The sequence below is a fragment of the Protopterus annectens genome, chromosome 7.part0 (assembly GCF_019279795.1).
Source record: "Protopterus annectens isolate FY-2018-M chromosome 7.part0, PAN1.0, whole genome shotgun sequence".
Classification (NCBI taxonomy): domain Eukaryota; kingdom Metazoa; phylum Chordata; order Ceratodontiformes; family Protopteridae; genus Protopterus; species Protopterus annectens.
In genome coordinates this window covers 1,464,299,871-1,464,323,777 of record NC_056739.1, presented here as the reverse complement: position 1 = coordinate 1,464,323,777, position 23,907 = coordinate 1,464,299,871, and the positions used below count along the sequence as shown (strand labels likewise).

Genomic DNA, 23,907 nt, shown 5'->3' with positions numbered 1-23,907 from the left:
TCTACTTCTCTTAAGTACAGGCCAACACTAAGGGACTCTGGATAACAGTTTGCAGATGACTGCAAACTGGGAGCCATTATTGAATCCCCAAATGATGTGGATACTCTACAAAAGGGCCTTACAGAAACAGATGCTTGGTGCCAGAGCCATGGGCTCAAGCTCAATGCCAAGAAATGTTTAGTTATCCCCTTTGGGAAAAAACATGTATCCATGAATTACCATATAGGTGGCAGTACACTAAACACCGAAAGTTTGATAAGAGACCTAGGGACACAGGTGGACAGTGGTCTCACCTTCGATAACATCGCCACAACAGTCAGGAAATCCTATGTGGCACACCATCACGAAGGGCTTTTCATCCAGAAAAAAGGAGGTCATTGTCCCACTGTACTCATCCCTCAGACTCATTATAGAATACAATGCCCCATTTGGCATGTACCTCTCAAGACATCTGCAACTAGAAAGGCCACAGAAATACCTCACTAAAAGAATCACAGGCCTAAAGCAGATGCCCTACGCTGACCGCCTTAAAAAACTCCAGCTACACTGTCGCATATCTACTCAGAGGCGATCTTTCCTTAACATACAAGGCCATGTCAAACCCAGAGCTGTTGGACATGCTACACTTGAAATCCCAATCCTTCAGAGCCACACGCTCCAGGGATCTAAACCTTGTCATCACAATAAACGAAACATGCTGGAGGGATAGGTTCCTGACCCAGAGACTCCCCAGACTCTGGAATAGATCGCCCATACATGTCAAGCAGAGTGCCTCTTTGGTCCTCTTCAAAAGGAACCTTGACGATTGGATAGGAGAAAGGAAATTCACCCCGGGGATCACATCAGTCGCCCTGCTAGACAGGGGTCCAGGGAAGTAAATAGTGTGGGAAGAAATAGCCAGGGAATTGTTATGCTTGTATAGGCCCCAAGGCTGATAGCCTAGTACCAACCTATGAACCTATAATCCAAGTGATTACGCGCTTTTGTGCTCTTTACTGCAATTTTCATAAAAATCTTTACAGAAATGCAGTAGCCAGCAGCTAACAGCCAACAAAATGGTGATATTCACAAAGTTTACAAATTTTGTTTAGTGTATAAAGCTCCACGTCCAGCTGTAGACAATTCTGTATCCAACTTTACATGACCAGGTGTGCACAAAGCTTTCTACACATGCATCCACCATACTTGTATACAAACTTTGATGAGCTTTGTGTACTCTCTCTCAACCAGTTATTGACCTTAGCTGCTTAACGTTTGTTGCATTAAGTGAGATTTATACTGCAGGAGTCTCACATTAACAAAAAGCAACATTTTGCTTTTGACTCTGGCCACTGAAAGGCATCTTCCATGAAGGCTCAGGCAGAATCCCATGCTGATGTGAAGAAACCATTTTCCTTCACCTGTACACTGCATCAGATAGACACGTGTTACATGCTGTAAGCAAGAGGGCCTTAACACGGAATTGACAATTGACATTTGGACAAACCTTACTGACCATCTGATCTGACAGGCATACTACATATACTGGTGGCATACCAGTAAGCAATGGCACTACCAGTACAAAACCTGCAGTGAATGAGCCCAACCAGCTTGCCCAATGGGTGGCAGAAACAGAGCTAACAACCTAATTCAGTAAACATTTCTTCACTAATATTACAGTATTATAGATGCCACAGCTATGGCTCATTACTGCTGAAATACGGCCAATACCGTATAGGAAGTCTCCGCATGAACTGCAAAGTCTGAACTATAAACTCAGCAGCTAATCAACCAGCTGAGCTGCATTGAGTTTTAGAGATACTGTACAGCCCAGTCTATATCTACCAGAAGAGCCTTGGCCACCCCTGAATATAAATCTGCTTTTACTGAAAATTACTTATTAGCTCAGCTCTTTCTCCAGTGGACCCCAAAGGTATAACAGTATGTCAACATATCCCACTCATCTTGGGCAGTGTTCAATATTTCAGACTGTTCGTTGCTAATTGTAGACAGTAGTGAAGGATCAGTTTGTGAACTGGAGCCATTTCCTTCTAAGCTGATATTTGCCAGCTGTGGTGCACTAGGTCTGAAATTATTGGACCCTGGTTGCTCCATTGAAGCTAACATTTTTCTTTAAGCCTTGGAGGTTTTGGTTATTCCAACCCTCAAGAAACCACCTTTATATTCCAATGACAAACTACTCAATCTCTAATCCTCTATTTTTGGGTAAGGTCATTAAAAAGTCTATATGCAGCTAGAGACTCATTTCAAAGTTGGTGGACTCATGGGTCCATTCCAGTTAGGGTTTCATGCACACCACAGCACTGAATCTGCTTTCATGTGATTAGTACAGCATCTCTTGACTGCCAAAGACCAGCAGCCAGACTATATAGTGTTAGTTCTCCTGGATCTCTTGGGAGCGTTTGACAGTGGACCATGGCATCTTGGTAAAATATCCATCATGGCAGCTTTTGGGAAGTCAACCATCCCGGCTACAGTGTTGATAATATACCCCTCCTCAGAGTTGACCCAGTGGTCAGGGATCTGGGCATGCATAGGGACAGTAGCCTACCTTTGCCCAATGTGTAGTCACAGTGGTGAAGAAATCTTGTTATGTTACGCAACTTATAATGGCATGACATCTAGGTCTAAAGAGGTCATTATCCCACTGTACTCCTCTCTTATTGCAGATTATTATGCTCCCGCCAGTATGTACCTGACTGGGAATATGCAATTAGAGCTTCCTCAGAGGTTCCATACAAAAAGGATACAAGGCTTAAACAAACCTGCTTTATGCAGAGCACTTTAAAGGCATTTACCTCTACTCAGTCTCCTATAGATTGCTGAGAGATTACCTATGCCTGGCTTACAAGACATCCAAACTCCACTCTTATGAATCTCCTGCATATTTGCAAGTCAAACAGTACCAGAAATGCAAGATCTAGAGATCTGCATTTTCCCCGTGACAAACAGATCATGCTGGAGTGACAGATGTGCTCCAAAGACTACCCCTCTGATGAAATGGCTTCTCATCCATTTGAAGCTGAGTTAGTCTACTACAGAGTTTAAGTGCAACCTATACCAGTGGATGGGGAACAGGAAATTTACAACAGGCCTAGCACCCGTATACTATATAGACTGTGGTAGCTTATAAATGCTTGGCCCCTCATGTCCTACTTGGACACAGGACATCATTCTTTCAGTAAAAACTTGGCTAGGCTTAGAAAGACCCCCAGTATGGTTCCTGACTGACAAAACCCTTTTAACCATAGTCATATGGTCTGTTCAGGAATCAACCGATCACCATCTCTAGAAATCGGGGCACAATTTTCTATTTTGAACCCTTTACTGTTCACTGCATATATGCTTCCCATATATGTCCTGAAATGGCGTTTAGTGTACCACACCCAAAGCAGACTGCACTCAGATGTACTTTTCCCTCTCTCAGAAGAGATCGCTTGTATTTATTCCCTGGTTCGATGATCTGGAAGCCATACTTACTTTGCTAATGAAAGAACGACAAACTGAGCACCACAAAAAGATCAAATGGCAGTTCACACCAGCCTGAGTTTCCACTGTTCTGCCAATACCAAATTTCATCTTGCATGGTGGGAACAGTCTTGAATTTGTTAGCCAAGTACAAGATCAACAGTTTTGAACTCATTTTGTTTCTATTTGTGAAATTTTCAAGAAAAAGCATCTCATACTCAAGATGATCTCTGTTAAGCATGTCTTGGTCTCTCCGAGAGTGGACTATGGCAAAGCTCTTTCCTTGGGACTAACAGCTAACTAGACTAATTACAGACTCTGCAGAACTCCACAGCTAGGCTATGAACTTGTGCATTGCTAGCAACATATTATACCTGGTCTGTGCAGCCTTTACTGGTTACCTATTTGCTACATGATTTTCAAAATCCTACTGTTTGTTTTAATTTGTTCACTCCACATAGCCTAGGTTCCAGTTACCTGAAGCAGCTTATGCCCTACTGCACCAGTAGGGGTCCTGCATTAAGTCGTTAATGGGCTATTAAGTTTAAGTGAATCTTAAATCTTGCTGTTAAAGTTTGTTTTTTTTTTTTTGGAACTCTCTGCCTCACTGTTTTACTAGTCAGGTTTTAGACAGTCTTTACAAACAATTTAACTGGTGTGGCTTGATAAGTCTTGATAAAGCAAATAAAATAAGTAAGACAAACTTGTCTGACTGTTAATGTAAAATGGTGTTTTGTAAAAAGCACCTAAATTAATCTCAATGCAACATATTCCCATTACCCTCTACCACTCAAACTTGACAGCACATACTAATGCTTTTCAGTGATAGCTCTCCAAGCATGGAACGGGAAACAGAAGGCCCATAAAACTGAAATTCAGGCTACCTCAAAAATACCTACCGAGTCAAAGTGGAGAAGATTTAACTGTAGTGATATTATGGTCCCTTCAACACCAGGATATTACAGAACCACTGCATTACATCCAATATTTTAGCTTTATGAATCACAGCAACCATTCCTCCAAAACTATCAAACTTTTCGAACTCCTTCACTCAATCTACTTCCACAATTCCTTACTCTGATAATTTCTCCTTCACTACCCTATCAATTTTTTTTTTTTTTTTTTGCAGTCAACAGGATTAGCCCAATGCCTCCCCTTCCTGCACCAAACTGACACAATTGCTCCCTAGTGTTCAGGAAGTGGGCCTGTCTGCAGAGCCTGCAAAATGTCCTATCCTCCAGAAACTTGTGAACTCTGCTATAGCTTCCTTCAGGAGGTGCATGCAAACTTTTGCTCATGCTCAACCTTAACAAGCAACACTCCACCTGCAACAGTGAAACTTCTCACTGCAGCAACACACTTTCATAGATACGAGGATAATGACACCTAGGGCCTATAAAAGCCTACTCATGCAACCCAAATGTGACCCACAAATTTGATATTTGATTTATAGGGGTGATAGACTGCTTCTGTCCATCAGAGAAAGATGCCAAACCAGGAGTGAACTTTTAATTATCCATCCAATAGTCCAAGTTGCACTTACACAGGGGATAGTGAGTAACTGCTTCACATCGGTGGGTAGCCTGTTCCAGAGAATGGGAATTCTCTGAGAAACTCCTCTCTCAAACGTCCTATTTATATTGCAAGCAAAATGTAGGTCATAATTCTAGTAGTTTGAATACTGTTTGTTTTGCAGATGTGCAAAGGATTCATCAAAACAGGGTCCAGGGATGCCTTGTACGGCAGGCGAAGATCACATCTCAGAAGTCTGCATGATAGAGAGTAGAGAGAAAGGGCTTTGAGGCCATCAGTTTATGACATGTATACTTCCTGTATTTATTTTGTAAGGAACCTTTGTGAACATTCCAATTACTGCATATGTCTCATCAGGTACATATTGAAGGGGGCATCATACTGTGACAGGCCTGATGAGGGCACAGTACAGTGGTACGACCTCTTCTCTGGACCTAGTTGCTATGACCTTGCTTACAAGTTGAACAACAAAGAAAATCCTTCTACTACCTTAAACACATGTTGGTCGAAGGCTAGGTTATCTACATGAGCTCCCAGAGTACTGAATCAACTTTTAAGGATATTTTCCTGATGCCATAGTTACTCAGGGTGGCAGACTTCCCAAAAGATACGATAACATTTCTTGGCATTGAGTTTTAAGCCATGGCTTTGGCACCAAACGCTTGTATTAGACCTTCCTGAAGGGTGTTCTCTTGGGGGGATTCAAGGACTGCTCCCAGTTTGCAATCTGCAAACCTGGTTAGCTAGAGGCCTTTAACATTGGCTTTGACATCTGAGTAGATGTAAAGAGGAAAGGACCTAGCAGAGAGCCGTGAGAAACTTCACTGGTGACAGGCCACTTTGTGGAGGTGGCCTCACCAATTCTAACCTCCTGTGTCCCATCAGTGAGCCAGCTATCTATCTAGTGTGTTGTAAGGTGTTTATACTTAGCTCTAAGTCTGCTGACAATGCCCGAGTGGGGTACTGTATCAAATTGCCTTAGCCAATATGCAATTTTCCCTTCATCCACTGCCTTAGGTGACCTGTCAAAATTGTCCACCAGATTCAGTTACATGACCTTCCTTTGACACAGCCAAACTGGGATGGATCCAGTGTCTGGATGCCTCCTATGTCCTTGTTGATATTTCCATAATTTTTTCCATGGCTTTGCAAGTCAGATCCATTAAACTGACTAGTTTCCTGGATCTGTTGAAGGTCCACCTTATGAAGGGGGATAACCATAGCAATCCTTCATTCATGTGATACAAAACCTGTGCTAAGACTATAGCTATACAAGGACTCCAGGGGTCCTGGTAAGCCATTTTAGATTCAAGAGGCATCCTGGAATGATATCTGGGTCAACTGAGGTTGTGTTCTTGGGTTTAGTGAGTACAGTCACTATATGCTCCCTAGTTATAACTGGAAAGGTTATGTTTGAGATATGGTTGGGGATGAGGGGGGATAAAAGCTGAAACTGAATATGTCTGTTAAGTTCACTATCACCAGCCTTGCTGAATGTGGCACAATTATCCACCAGTTCAGCACATTGCTGCGCTGCCCTTGATGTTTCAGATATAGCTATAAAAGGTCTTTATGGTTATGTTTCAGCTGGGAGTATAATCAACCTCAAAGCTGGCTTTGCTTGACTTAATTAGCTCTCTTAGTTGCCTATTTACTTTCAGGGTTTTCTTCTTTATGAGAATTACCCTTCCAGATTTTCACAATTTCTTCCCTTTTGTTGTACATACTGTTTAATTTGGGAAGCCACCAGGGCAGTTCTTTGGGCTAGTCCTGGACTTACAGCAGGCTCTATGCAGGCACTAACATTGTTGTATAGAATTTGACAACAATGCAGCACAGACTGGTGTGTTTTCAGCTTGTCAAAATGTATTGCCCTCTAAATCCCATCGCTTAACAGGTAATTTGCCTTGGAATAGTTGGTTACTGGTTTTAGTGGGATTACAGTGTTGATTTTGAATGAGACAGTTTCATGATTGTACCTTACCAGGGAGGATGAGACATTGGGGGGTGCAGTGTTCTCCCATATTTGAGAGCAACAGATCCAGCATGTTGGTGCCTCTGTTGGGCATACTCACTATTTTGTCAAGTTTGTTTATATTTATGAAATTAAGGAATCTCTGTGCCTACAGATCTGAGGCAGACTAGGATACCATATCTAGAGAGGAATAATTAACACCCTGCTCGTGGGTGACTAAGTCAGATGGCAAGTGTGTCTAGTAGGCCCAATTATGTACTGTGAGCTTGAGACATGGACAGTGACCTATAGCTAAGCTTGCATATGGTACAGGATTTAGTCTATGGTGATATGCACGTGGAGGAACTCAAGTATGTCATCCTGTCTGACCACCCCGGAGGTATCCTTGTTATGCATTTTGAGATACCTACACCTTTAGCTCTTGTCTATCCACCTAGTATTTTAACAGTGTGGAAGGCACTGAAACCTTCCACTGCCACTGTACTATCGTGCCGCTTTAAACAGTATCTTGGCAACTATCCAGTTATCTATATTCTAGAACAAGAGAAGGGCGTGGAGGAAGTGTATTTTTTTTTTTTTATTTAGGCACCTAGCATTAAGCAGTAACACCTTGAGGTTCTGTTTAGTTGATTTTGCTATGTCTTTAGGTTTGTTGCTCTGACTTTGCATAAAAAAGGAACTATATGGATAGACAGAGCCTTAGCCAGTACTCAAAAGTCTAGAGGGGAAGTGCAGATAATCCTCGGCAAAGCAACATGGTCTGTTGACTATGTCCTCCCAAGCTGACAAATACTGGATACCCTTAGAATGACACCAGAAAGGCAGCCTGTTAACTTAAACCAATCATTTTTTGCTCATATTGTAGCATCATCCTTGGGGATTATAATACGCTGCTTAATGCTAAGCTCATATCAGCTTGATAGTCTGAAAGCTCCGTAATGTCTGTTCATACAGTCCAGGGATGTATGTCTCGAGTCATTTACAGCTACATAGATTATAAAATCATACTGTTACCTGTGGCATAATGTCTTGCATGTATGTGTGATTTGGCAGATCCTGTCTCCAGATAAGCCATTAACAGTTAGCTTCTTTTTCAGCCTGTTTAGAGGGGCATTGGTATACCTTACAACAATCCCAACTGAGGATCCTGGTTAGTGTGCATGCTTTTGGGGCTTAGTGTTTGGGGGTCTACTGAGAATGAAAACCTCTATGGTGTTGCTGGGTAATTTTTCTGAGTGCCTTTGGGCTTGCAGAGGCATAGCTTTGACAGTGGGTGGTCTGTCATCTTTGTTCAGGAAGATTACTTTTAAGTGCCTCAGCATATTTTAGTCTCTTGTGTAATATGCGAGGTGGATGTTGGGTGTGTGGTTTAGACAACCTGATGTAGTCATGCATGCAATAGTTTAGCATCCAGTGCCACTGTGTAAATATACTGCATACTGTATAATTCTTTAAGGATTGATTGTTCGTGAACGAGAATTTCTACATTGTCTCAACATTACCATATCCACCAAGCTGGCTACAGAGAATTGCACATCCTTAATGTCCATTCCTTTGATTTGTGAGCTACAAGGGGGTAGTGTATTGTATTTAGACTACTAAGGGTGCTTTATTAGGGCGGATTAAGCTAAACAGTAGTAAACTACTAACATTTACACAGTACTGAATTCTACTAAATCTGTAGGTATTCCCACTTGAGGCCCACCTAGCTGCTCTAAAGCTGGTTGGCGCACAAGGTATTTGCAGTATATTACTGCTTTAATAAGGTACAGTTTTACTGATCGTTCTACAGAGATTACGTGCTTTTAAGTGTTTACTACTGTACAGGGCACTGCTAACTCATGCAAAAATGCAAAATTTATAGCAGCAAATTACATGTGCCCTCTTGCAAATAAAATTAAGAGTCCTTTTGTGAATTTCCCAACTCAGACCATGCAAACACCTCTGCCACAAGATGAATAAACCTAGCCCACTTCTTGATATAAAGACAAAGTAGAAGAGACTCAAGTGCAATGCAAACACTGACCACTTAAACTTGCTGAAAATTCCTTGCTGTAGCTAATGTCAAGACAGTAACAGGCGAGCATTTTTAAAAAAAAAAAAATCCAGTGAAATGTACCTTCACTCCTTTAGCTATCAATGCAGGTGTAAGCCTCTCCATCCCTGCACATATTCCGCAACACCTTGAAGGTGGGGTGTGCAGTAGGCATCAGCACTGAGTTGCCCCTCATTTCCACACGGTATTGATGTCAGGAGGATGGCAACCCCAACACTCAAGCAGCACTGCATGGTTGTTACCCAAGCCTCAACCAAGAGAGCAAGGTTGCAAGTCTAATTGCACAACTTACCCCAGGACAGGAATGCCCATCTTTCCTGTCTACACTATAGAGTGATTTTGGCTCACTATCAAGCACCCAACACCATAGGATCTATTTAAATTCTGGCTGCCTGGGCTGTAATTATGGTTTTATCCTTCTGAGCAATTGGCACAGGCTATATCAGATACTTAATGTGGAATACTTTATTCTGTAAATATGCAGCCATGCATGTTCTGTTTTGTATTCCTGTGCTGAACCCCAATAAGGACTATGCAGATTAGTCTTGCGCTCCATAATGAATACATGCTATTTGCAACTCTTCTTTTACTAAATCCCAAACATTAGCGCCTTCGCACTCCATACTTTCCTGGAAATGCTATTTTAACTACATCTTTGTATTTTGCATTACCTTTTGGCTGCTTCAGGGAAGATGGCTGCATGCTTGCCTAATACTATCAACACTGCCATTTGGGCCAGTCTTCATCCACTCTCTTCTCAGCCCCATTTGACTAAAGTAAACATCTCATCAATACAGAAAAGGAGGGCCTCCTTGAACTCAAGACATACCCTGTGTTATCAATCCAAATTAGAGTTAGTGCAACTAACAAAGTATCTACTTGGGTCTATATTAGAAGAGGAAGCGACTGAAGACCAAACGCTCTTTCGTCAACACGTAAAACCCGAAGTCTGAAAAGAGGGAGGTTACAAAGAGCAATTGTCCCCACAGAAAAAACAGTGCTGGACATTTCTCTGGACTTTACTGTTTTCTCCACTGTAGTGCGATCTTGGAGTTTGTATATTTAAGTAATGGGGGGTGTGGAGCCTCCCACTTGATTTTGTTTTTATATATTTTTTTGGAACAGCAATTTATTTCCCTGGGAAAAAGAAAAAAAAAATCATTGTTCCATAACTTTGCTGTTTTCAGACTTTGGGTTTTACGTTTTGACGAAAGAGCTTTTGCTCTTTTGTCATTTCGTTCTTATAATATAGACCCTACCTACTTTCAGTAGGTATAGCCACATAAAAACAGAATGCAAATTCTGTAAATTTAAATACAAAGGGCATTTTAATAATGAAGCAATTTCACAGAAAAATGTTACACTTCTTCAGAACAGCTACTAGTGAAGAATGAAAGTGTGCTCTGCATTTCCACTTGGCATTTTTATTTTTACATTGTTAAAATGGCAAGACTGGTCACTGCTCCCCCTCTTCCAAATCTGTAGGTTGAGCTGCAGCCTCTTCCAAGTCTCCTTAAACAAGTGCTTGGGGTCTCTTATATGACTACATTGATATCTTTAGGAGCACCAACCCACTGCAAAGACCAGCAAATCTGCTCTGTCTATATGTTACACACAAAAAACATTTGCTCCCCCTCCCCAAACCACCAGAACATTGTTCATCAAAACAGTCAATTTCTCTAGAAAACTGTCACCACATCTCTGCCTTTCAATCCTTCCGAAAAACCATCTGCAGAGTCCAATTGTTATTTATTCAATAGCTTGCAAGTTAAGAGCTGATTTAATTTTTATGTGAAAGTATCAAAGTACTAGGAAGAGTGACCTATTAGTTCATAGTCTTTTCATTTTAGAGCTGGTAGATTATGGAACACTACCGACAGATCCTAACAGTAAGACGCTGTCTGGTTCGATTCTCAGCTAGAGCGTCTTCTGCATGGAGACATGCGTGAATGGGCGTACCTTCATTCAAGGTTGAGAGTCAGGGCTGGTAACTCTGCACGTAAAAATCAACTACCAATCATTAGTGGGACTGGAGCTCCGCTGTGGCGACCCCTAACCGGGCAAAGCTGAAAGACACAACAACCTCCGACAGATCTTAGGTGTGCTAAAATGATTAAACCACATTTCTAATAAAGATATAAACATTAAACATTTGTTACATGCAAAGAGCCTCTAAATTACAGTCCTTGGCCTTTTAGGCTCTGAGATTAAAAAAACATTTCATTGAATTTGTTAGCTTTGAGTAAATTCTGCTCTTTGTCCAGAATTTATCAATTACTCTGACTACAAGCATGTCTGCTATGCACTTGGCTTAAGTTAATTTTTGGTGCTTTCACTAGACCCTTCTACATCATGCTGTCCTGCATAAAGTCAGTCAAATCCACTTGGGTAATGATTACCTCTAGCTTCGCTTCTATTCTGACACCTCTACTGAATTAGCTCATCTGCCACATACCTCTCCAACAAATAATTTGCATGGCTCCAGGGTAAGAATACTTGGGCATTTACTGCGACCCACGTAACCAGGATTTGATTACACGCCCCAGGACTGAAGGAGACAAGCAAAAGGAAAGACAAATGAAAGAGCATGCCCACCCTTTACTGGGGGTGGGGAGTGCACAGCAACAAAGGGAACTGCAATTTCTCCAGCAGAGACTGGGGAAACCACTTAATACTTTAGGGATTTGGGCTGCTTATTGGCAAAATCCTTGCGGAAATGACAACTAGCAAGGACAACCCATTGCACATCCCCTTTTAAACAAACTGGTCATTCACATTGACTGTAGGGCCAAAGAAAAAACCTTGAACAACCCCTAATGGTCATTTCAATCACTCGCTCCCAACATTCTCCCAAGATCCCCACTTCCATACATCACTTTGGAAAGAGAAGACCTAATTTTAAGTTCACTGCATGTTCCCCTGGTAAAGTATATTTGGCTCTATAATCCCTCATCTACTTTGTCTTGATTTACATGCTAATTTTGCTGCACTTCGGGAAGACTATGCATGCTTTAAGAATCACTGTTTTCAAAAAATGGAAGAGTGCAGTACGGTGTCGCTGTGCAGAAAAAACCTACATATATATCCCTAACCTTGGTACTGTGAAATCAATACATACAAACAGGAGGAACTTGTAAATTAATGGGATGGATTCATTCACAAGGCTGTACTTGTCAGTCTACCCTTTAAAGACTGACAAGGTGGCTGCTCTTCTTGAAACAGTGCTCAGTGCAACTGGCTGTTAGATCGTCTAATCACCGTCTTTATGGAATGTTCATCGGTTGGTGTTCATAGGGTTACAATATCACCCAAGAACGATCCTTACCCCTCTTGTCACTTCTGGGCGACATTCATGCTGTCTGTTCTGTGATATACTACTGAATAATTTAGTCGTTTTTATTATGCCCAGAAATAACACATTCTATACTTAACACTTATGATACAAAGTCTTGACAGTAAAAGTTTTGCGGCCAGTATGGTTATTGTACAGTTAATGCCTACTATGGGAAAAACATACAAATGTGATCTGGAAAATATCCAAGTTCAATTAAGCTTGGGAGAGGAGCTCACCGAGATCTCGTTTGTTCCTTGCTGCTTTTGGAAATATGTCAGGGCTTGCTAGAATTAAACATCTAGGCATCTATCGTGGTTTCACCTCCTGCTTACTGGTCTCCAGGTCCTCCACCCACTCTCAAACAGTTAAACTTACCTTTTGAAGTAACAGTGCTTGCCTTACCATACCCTCTAAGTGGGCTTCACTCTCCATTGCTTGGTGACCATGTCATGGCTATGTAGTCCTCTCTTTGCTGCATGACGTTTGTCAGGGACTCAGGACTATTGTGAGGGCAGTTTAAACATCTTTCCTTTTAAAATTGGTAGGGAATTTTCTTACAGAACTCCACCCAAAACTTATGGAATGTAAACATTCTTGTTTGAGGTGGGATTTTGAATAAACTATAACAGTAGGATCACTTGCTACATATTCACACAATTTCTGGTACTGAAGCTGGCCTAGCCATCATGAAATGGACATTTCTCACTTTGAATCTCAAGTCCATGTTACTCAGATGTCTCGCATTCAATGTTCTTAACATTCACAGTAAACATCACTTAATCAACCAGAACTTAAGTATAAAAGAACAATTCTGCAACACTCAAGTTTAGTAAAGTAAGTGTTCCACATTTTGTCCATGTGTTCCACATTATGAGGGGTATGTTTCACATTTTGGAGACAAGTTGAAAGCTATGGAACTGGAGTCCACCAACAGCACCCTTTACAGGTAAAGCAGGTTAATTTTTTTTAAACAATTTATAGTAGGCAGAGGGCGATGGAAATTGGTCCAGCTGCAGCATCATTTACAGAGCCACAGGGCTTTGACAAAATCTGATTGACCCCTTTTTTGGTATATTAAGTGACTTTACATTGACAGACCTGAACTAATTTCTTTGGTAAGAAGCCAACCTTTGCTGACAATACCAAAGTCATGTTCACCAATGGTAGTCATGACAACAGGTGTGTTCTACCATATCCCCATGGCCCTTCTCATGCCCCCCCCCGAAACGTCAGCAGGGCAAATGCCTCATTCCTTTCCTGCCTCAAGTCAATTCCTCCTGTACGCATTTTATTAACAAAATACTGCTTTATTACAGAACACATACTGCAATTCACATTCCCTGTATCAGGTTAGTGCTGTCAATCGCACCTGAAATTGTTAGGCTTTTTAGGGGGAATAAAGAATTGGAGTTGTAGATACTACAATTTAACTTTGGTGGAAGAAAATGGGAGTCTTTAGTAATATGCATTAGAAATGCATACGGACTATCGTGATAATGCACTTATATCTTTCTTACCCGTGCATTTTCATTGGAGACATTTAAAGAAACTGAGCTAGCCTTTCATTTTCTGATTCCATATGCAGACTTGCTTTGGGGAGATCCAGTCTTCATATAAGGTTACTTCCTTAACTGTTATACAATTGCAAGGCTTGTCAGTAAACCTTTTTCAACCATAACCCAGGACACAAAGGCAAAAGTAAATGCTACACATTTTTACTGAACATCTCTGCTGACTTCAGATTCCTCATCCCCCTCCTCAAGTCCTTACTCTGGTGCCCTTTCCTTGGGAGGCACCCAGACAACCATTTGCCAAAAATGTAATAGCCTATGCAACCCTTTCTGTGCCTAGGGAAGGACAAAGGAGTTGGAATCGCATAGCATACAAGTTCTCAGCCTTTAGACACTACTTAGGAGAATAAGTCTGGCTAGCCTCCAACTCTATACAACTGAAGAGGTTATGGGAAAGCAGCAGACCAGAATGCACCCACCTCGACACAGGAACCAGAGGCACCTCTTCTGGGCATCTGCTGAAGACTAGTGAATAAAAGAGCTCTTACTAAGTGAATATGAGCTCAGCACCTGCAGGGTCCAGACCACCACCTTAGTCATGGATTGGCCTTCAAAGGTACTAGGCCATGGACATACCCTCCAAAATTCAATAATGTTATATCCCAAATAATGCTAATAAGTTGTATGGAAGACTTTCTTCTCAATCCTCAAATGAGACTACGAACACCATAACATTTTTGGCCACAATATGGAACAGAAATGCTTTTGGTGTTGAGTGGCAGAGAAGAACTTTGGCAATTTCAGACAGTGCTTTACATGCTACACCCCAAGAAAATACAGGCAATGCTAGTGCTGATCTTGAATGGCAAGCCAAGGGTGATTCAGTCGATTCACTTGTCTTCACATCAAAATGCAGCAACCTCATCTAAACTCTTTAAATACTGACAGGTTCTGTGGTTAGGTGTACTTAACAGGTGAGCAGCACAGTGTACCTCAAAGTTGTCTAATTAGTACAAAAGATAAAACAACCTGTATGACCAACTAAGGAGACCTCTAGTTAGACCTTAATATACTGTTCTTTCCAAAACCTTCCTATTGCAAAATATATAATGGTAGTTATCCAAACTGCTCAAGTACAAATGGTGAAACCACTTAGTTCTAGAGTTAACCATGCTGTAGTCACCAACTCACAGCACATCTTTACACAAACCCCCCACCCTAAAGTGTGGTAGCTTCTTAAAGCTGGCAAACTGACATGAAAGAAACTGCATAAACCAGTCAAGGAGAATGCCCGATGACAGACCTAAAGACTTTCAGCAGCAAAATAACCCTGGCAACTCATGTAGTCGATTGTTTCTTATAGAGAACACAGTTTAGTGTTACTAAATGCAAAATGATTGCACATAGCCACACAAAAAGTTCAGTATACAAAACTATCATCCACATATAATAAGCAAGGCAAAAAGTTGGTGATGTAGGACATTCCACTCGGGGGGAAAAAAAGACTGACTGCAACCTTCATTCCAGGAATCCGCAATCCCTTTTCAGTAAATGAAAGAGAACTTCAATGCTATGTCTGAGGTTAAAGGAATGATATAGCCAATGTAGAGAGTAAGCCATTGGATATAGTAGAGCCTTGCAAAGTTATAGTCCTTCCTCATTTTACTGTTTTCATTTTCATGATCACATCCTAAGTGTCATGGAAAACTCTTCAAACTACAAAACATGAAGGTTTGACGAGTACATCTCCCAAAGTCAATGTGCTTTTAGAATATTAATATCTCACTGTAGTGGCAAACAGTAATTAGGCTTGATTGTAATGCACAAAGAACTAAAAAGCAAATACATAACGGCCACCCTTGAAACCAGATGGCTAATTTTATAGGTTGGCAATTATGCAATTGCTTTACAAATGCTTATACGTTATAAACCTAATATCTACTTGCCCCAAGAATGCCAATTATATCCTGCCATAGCATGTTACTATTGCAACAGCCATCCAGCCACAACCCCTTTTTCCCCATTTTTGCATATGGGGTCAGGGTGTCACTATAACAATGACAATCACCTACAGCTAAGGTTTACACCTTCGGGTGGCAAGCCCTGCTGCGGTAGTTTTTCCACACCACACATTCGCACGTACACACCTAGGGCCAATTTAGCATGTCCAATCCACCTACTGCATGTCTTTGGAATGTGTGAGGAAACCGGAGCACCCAGAAGAAACCCACATGCACACAGGGAGGACATGCAGACTCCACAAAGAAGGCACCCCAGCCAAGAATCAAACCAAGGAACCTTTTGCTGTGCGTCACCCCTGCCAATATTAAATGCAGGATGTTGGCAGTCAAATTAATTTCACTTTAGTGTTTGGCAGTTTTACACTGTCTTACTACTTTAAAAAAAGCTTAATTTTTAGTGCTTACATGCAAGATGCATACAAATGCTATTGTTGAAAATATAACTTTTAGAATAATAAGCTCAGTCTTTTAAAGGGTACAACAAAATATATGCAGTCAGCAGTCTTGCTTAAGCAAGATTTCCATCACACATTAAATTAGATCTTAGATCAATCTTCCATCCCCCCCTCACATTATGACATACCAAAAAACAGCATACGGCTATTTGTATTTGTCCAGGGTAGATCAATGATCCACATTAAACTTTCAAATTCAGCACAGCCTGCTTAAGTGAACTGCTCTAAGTCAAATATCAAGAAAACAGAGTGAGGGAATCCCTGTGGATTAAAGGATGACTCATGAATAGCTCCTTGATCATATGTGCTGATTTTAAATATATGTTAATATCGGAAGCAAACTACATGAAAAGTTAATAGTACCATTAAGTTAACTTATTCTGACCTGAATACTAAACAAAATTGCAAAGTATAGTAGCCTGACATATACCAGTTACTGCTAATATTGTTACATAAACGATTGGTAAGCATATTTTACAATTCCCTCATGGCACTAATAGCCCAACTAGATGATTGTTTCAGTAGAGTAATTTGGTTCACTTAATCCATACAAGGCTGAAGCATTTGTCATCTGTAGCGGTCTTTTCTTACTATATGAAGTATTTGTACCAGTTTACACTTATGAAATACTTTCCATTACACTGTAAACTGAAAGTGTAATATACATCTTACTGAAGGGCCTTCTACTATAAACTTTACCACTTAAAAACATGCTAGTTTAAGTGACAAATGTTTTAATCAACTTACTTTAAGCATTACTGGTTTTTCTTCTTCTTTGTCTATTGGAGTGTTTGTGCTATGAACCCACGTATTCGTACACAAATGTCTCAATCGGACATAGGAGTTCCTGGAAAGACAAACAGTATGTTAATACCATAGCTGCACTACACACAAACCGCAAAACACTGAATTAAATTCCCAAATGTCTGACAAAAATATCAAAGTTTTCTTGGCCCTAAGGCGCAAAAAATTAACTACAGCCAAGACAACTGGAGTTTAGGCAGCAGCTTGAATGATGGAACAGGGTGATGGGGAACACAGGGAATGAGAGCATCAGGTGTTGGCTTGTAGAGTCTGGGGGGGGGGGGACTTTCAGGGTCATGTGATCATCAAGCAACAAGTTTGCAAGGCACTGAAATGGACATAACCAAAGATTGGGGGGGGGCTGGGTGCTCTAGTTGGTAAAGGCAGCCTTGACTGGGTGGAAGTACATGCACCAAGAAAACATAGGAAGCCTGCAGTGATGCAATTGCTCAAGGAAGCAACTAGGGGCTTCGTTAGCACCCATCTAGAAATACCCTTACTGTCAGATACTGATGTGGGCACAAAAGCTTTATGGATGCCTGTATGGTATTCCTCTCGTGTAAGTTGGCTGTTGGACTACGTACCCCAGCCCCCAGTACCAACGGAATGAAACGTTTCACTGTTCCTTGACGGCACAATTCAGCCTTCTCTACCTCATTTCTACATGTACAACCAGAATACTCAGTTGATCATACCAAGACTACAGTTAGCAAAAATACATATGCAAAGTCTGAAACTATTAAAAGTAATATTAGAAACGTGAATGTGTAGTACAAAACTGCATACATACATTCATATACAAAACATTTTTAAACTCAAACAAGTATGGTGGTGCAGCTGTTACAAAACTTAAACCAGTTTGTCTCATCATTCCTGGGCTGTGGTGCCTTCTGCACAGTCAACAGAAAGGACATTGTAGCAGCAGAAACCAAACTATAGCACTGCACAGTGGAGAGATGCAATAAATCATTACGAATTGCTTAGTTTAACTGCAGTATCCAACAATATGAAACTGGTATAAAATACAAGTCAAAAGGATTGGCACAGAGAATTAGAAAAAGCTATGAGCAATGGGAGCAGTACAATTGTGAAAGGAAGTTAACTGATGTAAGACAAGATCACTGCTTCAATAGCCATACCCACCGGGACTTCTGCAGCAGAAAACAATTTACTTTGAGTTTTGTACCATTCCCTCTCCTGACTGGGAAGACATCCGCACTTTCCCAAAGTTACTACAAGTGATATCCACCTATGCCATCTTTCTTTAGACCAAAGGGCATGAGGGTCAACTTCAGACTCTTAAGCCCACATAAACAATGAAATGCCTTTCCCAGGTTTCTCTGCCATAGAAAAGTAAAATCTGAATTCTAGCTTCAATATAAACATCCAGGCCAGAGAAGACTAGTGCCCTAGCAAATAAGGCAGATGTGGGAGTCATGGGGGGAATGGAATTGAATGACTGCGCAAACCATTAAGTGTGAAAGGTAATTGGTAATACTTCAATAAACATCCTACTTGAAACCCTAGTCTTACAGCTCCACTATGTTATGTAACTGTATGGATCAATGCTGCAGTAGCCATAAACAATGGGATGATTCTCAGTGTCATTAGTGGCTATTAGATGGATAGCTTATATTCAAGGCCTTTCAGAATTGCAGTGAATCTGTTCTGCATCTGGATGAGATATCCAACTTGTCATGTTTGGAAATGAGGTACAAAGTAAAGCCTCCAGGACAACTGGGTACTCACCCCTCTCATGAAAGCTATAGTGGTGGCCATAATCCTTGCAATGTCTTACCTCACGACTCCTTGCAATGTTTGCCATGAACAGAATAGCAGAATATGCAATGAACCAGGCATATTTGTTTCCCTTCTTAACTCTAAAGGGCACAAAAAGCTAGTTTATACTACCTTTTTGTTCTCCAAGTAACATCTGTTACCACAGTGCACATGCACCAGAATTAAAAATTCATCTTACTGACTAAGACAGGCAACTGTATAGACCAAGTTAAAGAAACTTTAGTTGCCACTTAAGACATGGAGGAATAGATTGTACATAGGCTGACCCTGTCTTTAATAAAGTTGCTAGTTCTTTCCACAACAGCTGCAGGACAGAGGTCCTTCTAGATGACAGTCAAAGCAGACAGAAGCTTCAAATCCAAAATAGCAAGTTCTAAAACATTTCAGCTAGTTCAAACAGGAGCTTAAGTTATCTTTTCCAACAAGATTTGCATCCAATGGTGGACTAAGATAAGCAGTCTCTAAAGTCAGTATTAAGTAGCAGCAATGAGTACAAAGGTGGATCCATGGATACTGCAGGCTGAAGATGCACCTTTATTGTGGTACAAAGCCGGCCCTTACTTTTATAGCTATGACACATTACAGAATTCAAAACACAGGTGTGGAACTGAGATTGTGATTTTTCCTTGGCACCACAGGAAAACCACTTCTGCATAGCTATACAAGATTTCTTTCTGGCAGGATCCCTGGGTTCCCTCATGATGATTAGTGATCTGAGAAAAGGTGCCCAAAAAGGAAGAAACTTCAGATCACACATGCCATTTGTTTAAGCATCCACAGGCTTGGGTATGTTAATGACACCATGAGGTAACCAAGTAAACATGATGCACCATGATGAGCAATTTACCACCTCCAGTAGGACAGGGATCCAATGCTGCTTGGGATAAGTTGCATCAGCAGCATCTTTGGTGCATCCTCCTGTCTAACTGCAAAAACAGCAGGATTATTAGGGTAACCATGCAGACACACACCTCCCCAATAGAATAAGCTATCTACAGTCCAAACGTCTATGTGGTGCTCTGGAGAAAAATTGTTTCAGCTGTCAGTTGGTCAGAGAAGTTTAAGCGGTCAGTGACTGATTCATACTGCTGAAGGGTGTAAGTTTTAGAAAAATCTCTGCAGAACATCCATTCCTGCTCATTTGTTTTGTTTCTACTCACTTGATCTGCCAGTGTTTTGCATCAGCAGAATGCAGGTGGTCTGTATGTTCATGTCTGACTCAAAGATCATGTATGAAGCTTGTTTTGCCAGCCTGCAAAGCAGTGACCATCTTCCCATGTTAATACATCACCAACTCAGTGTGCTCTGTTATCCTGTTTATGATGTCCAACTTCAAATGGATTTGAGGGTCTTCATGCCTAGATCACTGCAGTTATCTTCCTTTACATAAATATACCTCTGGTGCTGCTCATTATCCCAAATGGAAAGAACTAATTCCCCTGTGAAAATTCCTTGGCTGTGACAAACAGATCTATGGTTACAGACTGGGTGTGAAGGACTTGCTTTAACAGCATTCTCTTGATTCTCCTAGACTTTCATGACACCATTCTAGCCCAAGTCCTATGCAAGCATAAGGAATCATTTCCTCCAAGAACAAAATGTTCTAATGCCAAACACATCTGAAATGATACCGAAGTCTCCACCTTCCAAAGTCTTGCTGGAGGATCCCTCATGATTGTTGACAATGTACCTCAGCGTGTGCAGATATTTCTTTTGAAATAGAATAAACCTGTTAGATTCAGCTTGGTTCTGTGGGAGCAAAATGCAATCTGCCAGTGCCCCAAAAACATCTTTGCTGTGAATGAGTAGGGACTGGACTTGGGAAAGTTGACAAATACTAAGACTCAAAGTAATTCATACTTGAGAGCAACTTGTCTACTCATCATAGGACCAAGCTTTAGAACTATTATACAAGTTAGGGTAAATCACTTGCATAAGTGTATAAACTCTGCTGTACCAAACAGAATCAAAGACAGAGCCCCCACATAAAACCAAGCTGCCACGGTGGACTTCTATACAGCAAACACAAAAAGTCGCTGTTCAAGAAAACAAAGACAAGGACCCAACAATGGAAAAACCCTCCTCAGCCTCAACAGGCCAATAAAACAACTTGTCAAACTCTCCAAGAGCTCCTCAGAGAGAAACCTAGCAAGTACTGTCAAGGATAACCATAAGGCATTTTACAGCTATGTAAGACACCTAAAGGGTAAGACCCAAGCATGTGCAGGACTGGTGGTCAACGGTATCTCACACTGACCCCAGAGAGTGCGAACCTGTTAGCAGATACACTCCCTTAATCCCCTTCTTTACTTACAAAGCCTCCCCCAAAACCCTCCCCCACCTTACATATCTGAAGAAAAGGTCCTCAGAGCCCTGTCCAAGACAAAGAACACTGTCTTTATGGGACCAGATGACATCCCAAGCTGCCTCCTAAACAGGCTAACACGGACTAGCATCACCACTTAGTACCCTCATCAACCACAGGCTTTGTTCCTGCATAATGGAGAACAGCTACACAGTTATTCCCCTCCATAAAGGTGGCCTAGCACCAGACCCAGGGAATTAAAGACCCATAAGCATGACCAGTGTTATCCGTAAGGGCATGGAACATCTTATGGACCTCAGACATAGGTGACCTCCAAACCCTGGATTCTACCCAATTCAGTTTTGTAAAGGGCAGATCCTGCCCGATGCACCTGGTGGATTTCTTTGAAAAAGTGTGACCAAGGCCATTGATGAGGGCAAATCTGTGCATGCAGCATACCTTGACTTGACAAAGGCTTTCAACACAATCCCACATTCAGGCATTACCAATAAACTTAGAAAACTGAATGTAAATCCTTCATTGTAAGATGGGTTGCCAACTGGCTCACAAACCAGACACACCAAAGTGGGTGACTCCACATCAACCAGCAGACCAGATACCAGCAGTGTGCCACAGGCATCAATGCTGGGCCCCCCTACAGTTTGGTGTATACTTCTCAGAAGATCAAAGCAAAACTAAAGGGTTGTGGCTGACCATGACTGCAGAGAGTTCAAACTAGATGCAATCGCTGAAACCCCAAAGGAGGGTCTCACACAGACCGATGATTGGTGTATTAGTCACTGTCTCAAACTGAATGCAAAGAAATGCATCATCATTCCCTTCAGAATACCAAAGCAACAATACCCTAAGTAAGGGGCCTGGAATCACAGGTCGACTGCAACCTTAACTTTCACCATCATGTGTTTACCACTAAAAGGAAAGCTCTCCACGTAGCTCACTTGATGAGTAAAGGCATCACCTCGAGAGAAAAAAACTTGTAACACCTCTATATGTGGTGCTTATCTGGCCCACAATAGAGTACAATTCCCCATTTGGTATGTACAGTACCTAAGCACCTGCAGCAATTAGAGACCTCAGAGGTTTCTTTAACAAAGATAAAGAGCCTCCAGCATATGCCTTACATGGACTGACTTTAGTCGGTGTCACTATACTCTGTACTGTATAGACTTCTTAGGGGAGACTTCTAGCTGTACTACAGAGCAATCCAAGACCCAAACCTAATGAACTTGCTTCATATCCATAAATCAAATGAATCTAGGCCCACCTACTCAAGGGACTTAAGACAGACTGGACGGACAGATTTATCTCCCAGCGACTGCCAAGTCTTTGGAACAGGCTACCAATTCATGTGAAACAGAGCACCTCTGATACAGGTCAAGAAGAACCAGGACAAGTGGATGACGCACCGTAAATATTTACTGGGGACAGTGCCCACAACCCTCCTGGATATGGATAGTCATCAGTAAATGTAATCTGGGCATTGACTAGTATTTCTACGGTATTATATTTGGTTGAAACAGCTAGGCTTAAAATGACCTCCAGGTCGATAGCCTAGTAATCTCCTATGATCCTATGAAATGTTAATGCCCTTGGTCCAGCTGGAGGGTTGCTGATGCAGCCAGTAATTATGTAGACCCTGGAAGCATTAGCCAATCCAAAACTGTTAAAGCCAGCACCCCCGATTCCAACTAAAAGGCATCTGTGCTCATCATGAATGAGAAGGCATACTTGAGATCCAGTGTGGCCATGACAGCTTGTGGAAGAATAGGCAGAAAGGCATGCAGGTTTAAGACCTTGAATAGTCACTTTCACTCAGTTTTTAAATGTCTAGAATGGGTCTCCAAGAGACAACTTTCATGGCCATCAGGAAGTGTGGTGTGGAGACCTGTGTCCTACACTCCCTTTGTCATTCTCTATATATAACCTCTAGCTTAAGGTCTTCCAATAGGTGTTGCACCAATGTTAATCTTCTGGCAATGTTAAAATTCCTTGCAGTTCTACTTCTGACAGAACTGTAAGCTGTACACCAACCGACATCCCCCTATAGGAACCACTTGTCTCTTGGCCTCCTTCCACTGTTTTGCAAACAAGGAAAGCCAGCCTTAACGCTTGCAGTAAATAAAAAAAATTGGGTTTTGGAGGGGCTGGGGTGGGCAAAAGCTCGACAGCATTTGCTCCAAGTTTGAAGTATGACCTCAACAACCTCCAGGCTATCCCTTCTGGTCTCCTTGTCACATTTTCTTGTGTACACCTTACCTCCCATTCATCTGCTTGCCTGTACCCTAGTGATAATACAAGGGCCATTTTTTTGGCAAGTACCTTCCATCATATTCTTGGAAATAGGAGAGGAAACATTTTACCAATGGTACAGTTTTCATTCAGCTTCTTAGCACTTCTTGCACAAGAAACAATCAGTAAATCATTGTCTAAGGGCAGGGGACATTAAGGATCTGCATTTTGGTATGGTAATCAACATGGCAGCAGCACTGATGTTGCATCCACAGCATCACAGCCACACAATGTCATCAGCATCACAGCCACACAATGTCATACTTACTCAGCCAATTTAGTTTGATTAATTATGAGAGGTTAACCTTCTGAAAAGGTTCAAATACCACCCTATT

General features: G+C 41.5%; 1 protein-coding gene across 1 annotated transcript in view; it reads right to left on the bottom strand.

The window, feature by feature from the left end:
• Window positions 1-23,907, bottom strand: part of ITPR1 (inositol 1,4,5-trisphosphate receptor type 1) — a 2,510,606-nt gene that overhangs the window by 1,846,854 nt on the left and 639,845 nt on the right. Inside the window, exon 12 of the mRNA XM_044076407.1 lies at window positions 17,101-17,200. Within this exon, the coding sequence (XP_043932342.1) occupies window positions 17,101-17,200 (100 nt within the window). The remainder of the gene's footprint in view (window positions 1-17,100; window positions 17,201-23,907) is intronic.